Source organism: Hipposideros armiger, unplaced genomic scaffold (genome assembly GCF_001890085.2).
Source record: "Hipposideros armiger isolate ML-2016 unplaced genomic scaffold, ASM189008v1 scaffold_993, whole genome shotgun sequence".
Classification (NCBI taxonomy): domain Eukaryota; kingdom Metazoa; phylum Chordata; class Mammalia; order Chiroptera; family Hipposideridae; genus Hipposideros; species Hipposideros armiger.
Genome location: NW_017732343.1, coordinates 405,658 through 414,681, shown reverse-complemented (window position 1 = coordinate 414,681; position 9,024 = coordinate 405,658). Strand labels below are relative to the sequence as shown.

Below are 9,024 nucleotides of genomic sequence, written 5' to 3'. Positions count from 1 at the left end.
GGCTAAAGAAAAAGCCAAGAACCTTGGATGTTTTGTAACCAGTGTGGGAAGAGGCTGCAGAGGGAGGGATGATATCAAGTAGTGACAGAATTGGTTGGTATTTTAAAAACATGATCCTTTGTAACCCCATTCACGTTTTCATTAAAAATGTTGCTCACTCCTGAAATCACAGCTTTTTGTTTTTCCCAAGACTAAAAATTTTAACTGTCCCGTGTGACGTTGGGAAGAAAGCCCTAAAACTGTGACGGAAGAAGCCAATCTCAACAGACCCGAGTGGGGCTGCATGGGTTTGAATCCAGGCTCCCCATCCACTGAGAGATCTTGCACGTCACCTCTCAGCGCCAGTTTCCAAGCCTATAAAATGGGACTGTAATACCCACCCCACCCTCGGGCTGAGTACATTCACTTATTACTGAGTTAAAGCATATACGACAGTGCGGGGCAGGCTGGTGACATGTTTGCCAATATTGCCCCCACCTCTCTCCCTCTGCTCCGGATTCCTTCCTGGTTCCTGAACCCCTTCTGCAGTGCCCCTTCCCTATCCTCATTCAGATCTGTTAACGCTCACCTCCTCCAACAGGCCTGCCTTCCTCCATCGCCTTACCGTGCTCCCTTCCCGACCACCCCAGCTCTCCTCTTGACCCTAAGCCTGTCCTCAGTCCTCCCGGCCCCGCTGCCCCACCACCTTGCCCCCCGACCCCAGCACCCTCCCCCACCTGCCCCCCACACAACAGACACCAGGCTGGCCTGTCCATCTCAAGTTTTATTGTAAAAATGTTAAAATAAATTACATTTGACATCATCGCCAGTATGTACATACAGTGTGTGTGATTCCAGGACAGCCAGTGACACCCAGGCAAGGCGGGGTGAAGAAACGAAGATGAGCTCATTAAAACATTTCACAGAAAAATAGAAGGCTGCTCCTTCTCACCTGCTGCTGGGCAGCATATCCCTCGGTTACAGGACGAGTGGGGTGTGGGCACACATGCCATCAGTGTCTTCACATGTTGGGGGTGGGTGTGGTTCTGGCCCCATTTGGCCACACAGTACTGGGGAGGGGTCTGGGGGGCACAGAGGGTGTTTGGGTCTAGGGTGATCACTCACCTCCTGCCCAGCACCCACTGCCTGTGATGTGTACCCCTCACAACTTTGCTCACTTGTGGGTCAGTGCCCTCTCCCCTACTGTGTAGGGACTCTTGACATCATGACCTTGGCTGAGGTCACCAAGAAGGGCCCCGATGAGCTGGGGGGGGGGTAAAAGGGTGAACACTAAACACCCCAATCCTTGGGACCCCTGCTCTTTCACCTTCTCTCGCCTCCGGCTCTGTAGGCAACTACAGATGCCAGGTATAGAAAAACAGCAGTTCATTAAAAAAAGAACACAACAAAACATGCAGGGCAGAGTGGGCTGGCCTTAGGGTGTGCGTCATGGAGAGAGAGCTCAAGAACTCTGCCGGCCCCTCACCAGAAACAGTTTCACATTATCTTTTGCTCCCCCCATCCAAACCCTTTCCTTACACGCATGTGTAAGGCGCAGTGGCTGGAGGGAGGAGATTGTTCACGTATTTGGCCATTCCCCATTTGTGAGCCAAGAGCAACCTGGGGAAATGCGAGGTCCTTGTTCTAGGCACAGGGGGGGTTGGGGGGGGGTGCAGGATGAGCCAGAGCAGAGCTGCTTCCTGCAGCTCCCTGGCCACCAGCTCCAGGAACCCCGGCCTCAGTGGCCAGGGCCTTCTTCTACCACTTCCCAGGAGGCAGAAAGCCTGCCTCTACCATCGCTTGCCAAAGGGTATCTGAGGCAGGGAACTGGTCTCTGGGCTTAGCTTGGTCCCAGTGAATCAACAAGAAGGACTAGGCCCCGGGCACGCTCGGGACTTGCTCTCGGTCCCCTGTACCAGGAGTGTTAACCGCACCCGCCCATTATCTCCTTGCTCCCTTCCCGGAGGTGACCTCTTCCCCATGGAGTTTTGCAGGCCAGCTGTCACTGCCCTCCCTTCTCCCTCTGAAATGCGTAGCTCAGTGCTGGGCTCCTGAATACTAGTAAGTTCAAATGGCCGAGGCCCTGGCCTAAGAGAACCGTGTGACATTCTCAACCGAATGATGAGGCGAAGACCTACACAGCGCAGGTCTCTTCAGAGTCAGTCCTGCCCGCCAACACATGTCTTCGAACCACCAAATACACCAGCTGTGCTCAGGACAGATGCCTCCCACTGCCAGGGTGCCCGTTCAGCTGGAGAACAGAGGCCCTGTCCTGGGCACATGCCATGCTTGACAGGTAGCATCTAGCTGGAGGGGATGGAAGGTGAGGAAGGCCCCTGGCCCCCCACTCCCAGTTCCTGGGGGTCCCAGCCACTGTAGGACGCCTCAGGATAAGGGGAACGGAAGCCATCAAGGTGGAGTGGGGAGCCGGCCCTGCCTCACGTGCCTTGGGGGCAGTTTGCCTTGTTGTACTCGTTCATAAGCTGTTCGTAAGGCACAGAGAGCTCCGACTCGGTGCTGGTGAAGGTGGACTCGTCCGACGAGGGGAGCTCGCCCAAGTTCATGGGCACCTCAGTCTCAGCCTCTTCCTGGGGCCTCTCCTCCCCGGCTAAGTTGTCCTCCAGCGAGGACTTGGACGTGTCCTCATCCAAGAGGCTGGTCTCCTCGTTCACAAAGGTGATGCTGGCGTTCTGGAAAAGGAGCGGGTGGTAGTCCTGCGCGTCCCACGGCTCACCCTCCTCACTGATGCGGTCCAGCTGGTTAGTGAACACCTCGGGGGTCGAGGAGCCGTCCTTGGGGGGCTCCGTCCCAGCCTCCTCGCTGGCGGACCGCGACACGTGGCCTTTGCTCCTTAGTGTCTGAGACACCTCTTCCAAGCTGGGCACCCGGTTCTTGGAGTAGAGCACCAGGGGGGCCAGGGAGGCCGGGACGGCTAGCAGCCCATTCCCTTGAGGCACCGACCCCGACCCCGGCCCCGGCCCCGGCCCCGGCCCCAGCCCTGGAACCCTCTCCCCACCCCCGCTCGTCTTCATTGCCTTCTTCCCAATCTGCTTGATGAGGTCATTGTAGGTCTCCTCCTTCTTGGACAGAAAGCTGAAGATGTTGACATCCTTGGATGCCGTGTGCCCCGCCATCTGCAGGGCCTTTTTGGAGTGTGGGGAGCTCTCGAAGGACTCCTTCCGCCGCCGCCGCCGCTTCTTAATGGCCTTGTGGACCTCCACAAACATGCTCACCTTCCAGTTGACAAAGAGGGAGAGCCAGGCCAGCCCCAGGTAGATCCAGAGCTCCACAAAGTAGCGGTACAAGGCGTGGTAGTTGGCGCTGGGGTTCACACCTAAGGACAGGAAGCCCAGAGGGTCAGGAGAGGGTCAGTGGGACCTGGAAATGCTCCAAGGCCAAAGCTGAGTTATCTGAGAGTGGGCACAGCACCAGAACACAGAACGGGACGCACTGAGAAAGGAAGGAGGCCTGTTCTAGAACCTGGGCTGCCCCATCGTCCGGAAGGGCCTTGGCCCAGTCACTCACATGCCCATCCCAGGCCCCAAAACAGCCTGAGCCTCAGTTTCCTCCATTGCCAAATGTCAGGAGTGTGATTCCCTGGGTTGAGGAAGGTTCAAGGGGAAGGGCTTTGGCGAGGCTGGTACTGGAGCCAGCACTCAGGTCAGGAAAACAGTCCATCAGTGTTTGCCTTTCAGTTAGTCACTTACACCTTCACCTGGCTCTTCCGTATATTTTTTGGTGTATATGTTATAGTTCAATTACAACCAGAATGGAAATGAAGCGACACCCTCGTTGCTGGGGATGGGCTCGCTGGTTAGTATAAATGAGGCTGGTGGTTGGGATAGGGGACTGTGAGCACTGCTCCTGGGAGGAAATATTCTGGATAGTCCTGACTCTCCTTCCGTGAGGTCTGGCCTGCTTCCTGATTTCCTGTTTCTTCCCTCCTCGCATTGGTTCCTCCCATGGCCTGGGGGACTCTGCCCACTCCACGTCCCCCTCCTCTGAGGCCAGGCTCCTGACACCTGCTCCCTGGGTCACCCTGTACAGTTCTGGCTGCTCTCTTACACGCCAAGATTATCTGAGATCTGTTTAACTTTCCTTTTCCAGGCATGCTGATCTGTATCTTTATGTGCCTTGTGCCTCCCCTCCCCGCAGGGACTGGGCGAGGAGCAACTTGGAAAAGGGACTACAGAAAGAGGGCTTCCTCCAGAGTGGGGCCCCCTCATCAGATGAAAGGTGCCTCGAATCCAAGAGCTGTGTCTCCCCCTGCAGACAGGAGGTGCTGCTAATCTTCCTTAGGGCTCTTGGGCATAAGCAGGTGATGACAACCAGGGCGCGCGCACACCTATAGTTGGGCCCTCTCCTCAGCGCTGATGAACAGTAACCCATCTGATTTTTCCACCGCCCTGTGAGGTAGGCACTATTACTCTTTTAATCCATTTTACAGATAAGCACACTAAGGCGAGGGCTGATGTCTTGCTAGAGCGGAGAAAGTATCATTAAATACCCTGCTGTGCTTCTCCACACCGAAGTTTCTCTTGAGCCTGCTCTGGGCCCCAATGGCTAGACAATGGCAGTGTTGTGCCTCTGTCTAAATTTATCTCCCCATACAGCAGGCCCAGACCTGCCTGGTCAGTAGTGTTCAGGCCTCTCTTTCCTGTTCCTTCCTCCCAACTCAGCTGCCCCCTCCCAGCATTCCCCGTCTCCACTTACCATGGGGCAGAAGGCTAGTGACCTGCCCCTGCCCCCTGGAAAGGGGAGGGGGAGACCAGAGGCCCCTGAGCAGGGGTTGAGGTCAACTGGGCAGGGCAGCAGGCCTTGAGGGAACAAACGCTGGGCTAATGCAGCCAAATGGGGTGTCAAGAAGATTGAGAGCCAGGATGTAGTGCAGGCCACAGGCGCAAACACTGAGCGGCTGAGGCCGGACAAAGGGGCCAAAGACTCGGATTGCCTGCCTGGATTAAGTGGGGGAGGGAGTGTCTGGGCCTGGGGGGGGGGCAGGGCAGCTTGGGAGAAGGACTCTCTTATGTTTAAGCCGCCGCCTGTGGCAAAAGCAGTTTCGGGCCTCTGAGCCAAGCCTACAAGACAGCTCCCTAAACTCTTGTAAATGATGGAAAGAAGGCAGCTCTGGGACTGGGAGGGGCTCTCTGGATAACAGGCACAAGCCCTGCAGGCAGGAAGCCATAACCCTCACTCCTGCTGTGTCTAGGCACGTAAGTTCAGGAGGTGGGGAGAAAAGAGAGGGAACAAGTCCCAAGAAAGGGAAATGGGCAAGTCCTCTGCAATGACCGTGGGCCTTGGTTTCCTCTTGCCTGGCAAGGTGGGGTAAGGACCCCTCTGGATGGGGGAAGTACCCAGGACACTGACTGCCTAACGGGGGCTCCCACGGAAGGTGAACTGAGACTGAAGGAGCAGAGAAAGAGAAGCGGGGAGGCAGACGCGAGGGGCGAGGGCAGGACTCACCGGCCACGAAATCGCCGAAGCCGATGGTGGAGATGGTAATGAAGGAGTAGTAGAGGCCTTCTATGTAGTCCCACTCCTCGGTCACCATGAACACGAAGGGCGGGATCACCAGGTGGACCAGCACGCCCCACACAATGAAGATGGCTGTGCACGTGATTTGTGCCTTCCGCTGACGGGGTGGCAGGAAGACCAAGTCAGACAACGGTGGAGACTAGGGGAGCCCAGCAGGGACACCCAGGGGGCTGAGGAGGTGGCCGGCGGGGAGGCCAGCTAGGCACCACACCTACGGAGGCCCACCGCCCAAGGAAGGAGGGAGGAACCGTGTTCCCGGCCTGACCCAGGAGGGCAGGGGATTCCGCAACTGCCCTCGTGCCACCTGTCCTAACACCTCTGTCCAGTTCTTAGATCATCCCTGCCCTCCCGTCACCAGCCAGGGTCTCCGCCCCCCACGGCTCAGCATCTAGGGCTGGGGACATACCAGGCTCACGCCTCTCCTGGTGAGGAACTGGCCCAGCCTCTTAGCACGTCCCCCGAAGAACTTGCCCAGGGCACTGATCCACGTCAGGCAGAGTGGCACCCCAAAGAGACCATAAAAGACACAGAAGAGGCGCCCAGCAGGGGTCTTGGGGGCCACGTTGCCATAGCCTGAGGAAGAAGAGAAGTGAAGCTAAGAACAGAGCCATGGTGGGGTTAATGGGTCACACATGCACACACAGACACAGACAGACACACACACACACACACACACACACACACACACACACAGCTTGAGGGAGGCCCATTCCCTAAGATCACCAGATATTGATCTAATATCAATACTTAGGAAATGACATTTCCCTTGATCACACTATAATCACGATTGTTTATAGCAATTACGCTGGTATGGGCTATGTCTCTGCCACCAGACTGGAAGCTCCCTGACTAAAGCGCCATCATTATTAGCAAATCTTCTACGAGTCCGTATGGCATCAATATACAAATCTACATCCGAGAGGTGCTGTGTGATCGATGGTCTCCAAAGATGGATATTCTTCCTTCTTTCCCTTCTTATACAAGCATGCTGCCCATGTCAAGCTGTAGTCTAATTCCCTCCCTCTGAATCTGGGCTTTTAGTGACTTGCTTGACCAGAAAAAGCAGTGAAAGTGGCTGTGGGTAGGTAGGCTGCATCTAAGAAGCCTGCTGCTTCTCCCCTTGATCGCATGAAATGCTCGCTTTTGGGATTTTCCCTCCTGGAACCCCGCTGTCGTACTGTGAGGTGACCGTACCATTGTGCTTTCATCCCCAGCTGAGCTCCCAGCCAACAGCCAGCATCAACTATCAAGCACGTGATGGAAGAAGGCACCTTGGACGTCCTCCAGCTGGGCTTGCAGACACCTCCAGCCCCTGCCACCATGACTGCCACTGTCAAGCAAGAGCCGACCAGCTGAAGCCACTCAACCCACAGAATGCGGACAAGATAAGGAGTTGTGTTTTAAGCCACTAGCTTCTGGGGTGGCTGGCTGTGCAGCTGCCCATAATCAGAATAGACTCCCAGCTTGGTGAGCCAGTACGGGCTGGGTTTGTGTCGTGAGCAACCTGTTCAACCTCCTGCATCGCTCTGGTTATCAGGTCGTGTCCTTTCTGCTCAAGAGCCCAGGTCAGGACTCCTAAAATCACAGCCCCCCACCCCCCCCACCCCAGGCTTGGCCAGTCACCAAGCATTTAGTAAATCCCCAGGAAAAACGTCAAAGGGACAGGCTGCGACTGGCCTGATTCTGCTTCAATAGGCCATGTGACTGGAACTGGTGCTAGAACATGACAGTGGGTACCCTGAAGGTACCAGAAGACGTACCGATGGTAGTGATGACCGTGGCTGCAAAAATCATTGCGTTGGGCCAGTTCCAGTTGTTGAAGGTCTGGTTCCCTGTGATGGCCACGCCCTGTCCTGCAGCATCGGATACCACCTAAAACGAGAGAGAAAACGAAGGTCAGAGCAGGCCAGGCTACCAGATGTTTTCTAAGTGACAGCACTCCACTAAACTCCTTAGAAGCATTCTCGTTTAATCATTACAAGAACAAGGTAGCAGTTATTGTCTCCATTTTATAGATGATGGAACATTTTATAGAGAGGTTTACAGAGAGGTTAAGTGATTTGCCCAAGGTCACACAGCTGGCAAGTACAGTTGCTCTTTGACTTATGATGGGGTTATATCCCAATAAGCCCATTGTAAGTTTTTAGGTTGAAAATGCATTTAATGCACCTAATCTACCAAACATCACAGGTTAGCGTAGCCGACTTTATATGTGCTGAGAACATAGTATCCAAAAAATACTGGCAACAGTTGTTTACCCTCGTATTGTGTGGCTGACTAGGAGTTGGGGCTCACTGCTGCTGCCCAGCATGACAAGCCCGGGAGAAGCTCCAAATTCAAAATTCACAGTATAGTTTCCACTGAGAGAGCATCACTTTCACACCATCGTAAGTTGGGGACCATCTGTATGAACCGAGGCAATATGGCTCCAGAGTTCATCTCTCACCGAGCCCGTGCTTCTCAGACTAACTAACATGCGCCAGAATTATCTGGAGAGCTTGTTAAATACAGCCAGCTGGGCCCCGCCCCCGGAGCCACTGATTCAGTAGGTCTGGGAAGGGGTCCAAGAATTTGCATGTCTAACAAGTTCCCAAGTGATGCTGAAGCTACTGGTCCAGAGACCACACTTTGAGAGCATTACACTGGACTATTGTGCCGCTCAGAGGGCAGATGTAGTGCAGACACACGGGAGGACCCTCAGGCCTTCCCAAATCTCTGCAGGGTTGGCCGGGGAGGGACCCTTATACACCCTTCACCCCCACTGTCAGGGTACCTGCTGAGGTCAGCTCAGTGTCCTCTTGGATCTGTCCTCCAGGCCTCCGTTTCCCAGTGCCTGGGACTCTTATCCTCTGCCCGCTACAGGTTTCCCCTTCCCTCCCTTTTCTGGATTCCTTTCTCTCAGCCCTGAGCTAAGCAATTGCAAGGTCTGGGCCAGGCCATGTCATCAGAAGGTGTATACATTTCAGGGTGACTCAAAATTGTGCTGTGGGTCCTCACAGAGCTCCCAGCAACTGTGGGCAGCAGGTGAGAGGCCACCGGGGAAGCCCAGGGAGAGGCCCCAGGAGAGGCCTTATCTGCTCCAGGAACACTGATGACTGCCAAACCTGTTTCCACTAGGCCAGACCCTGCCTCTACCCCATCCTTCAGTTCTGCCGCCATTCACCCCAACCTACCCTGGACCCCAGGAGGCCCCATCCAGTCTAGACACCAGAAACTCAGCCAAATTCCCTATATAAAAAATCACACCTAGAACAGAGGGAAGGTGGAATGAGGGATGGAAGCAGGAAGAGAGACAGGAAAACCATAGTTCTGACCCACCAGAGGTATGGCTGAAATATGGTGGGAAACAGGGAAAGGGTTGTTCTGAAGAAATGTGCAGTCTGCAGCAGCAGCAAGCCCGTGTCAACTGATCTGCACTCTGCAAAGAATGTTCCACGGGGCCAGCCGAGTGGCGCATTGGTTAAGAGTTGGCTTGGGAGTCTGAGCTCAGGGCCTGGATTCGGAACCCAC

The 9,024-nt window shown here is 55.0% G+C and overlaps 1 protein-coding gene across 1 annotated transcript in view; it reads right to left on the bottom strand.

Annotated features, from left to right (window-relative positions):
- Nucleotides 1–745: 745 nt before the first annotated feature.
- Nucleotides 746–9,024, bottom strand: part of KCNK5 (potassium two pore domain channel subfamily K member 5) — a 43,996-nt gene continuing 35,717 nt past the window's right edge. Inside the window, exons 2-5 of the mRNA XM_019631369.1 lie at nucleotides 7,275–7,386; nucleotides 5,921–6,087; nucleotides 5,443–5,611; nucleotides 746–3,313 (exon numbers count right to left, since the gene is read on the bottom strand). Of these exons, the coding sequence (XP_019486914.1) occupies nucleotides 2,418–3,313; nucleotides 5,443–5,611; nucleotides 5,921–6,087; nucleotides 7,275–7,386 (1,344 nt within the window). The 3' untranslated portion in view covers nucleotides 746–2,417. The remainder of the gene's footprint in view (nucleotides 3,314–5,442; nucleotides 5,612–5,920; nucleotides 6,088–7,274; nucleotides 7,387–9,024) is intronic.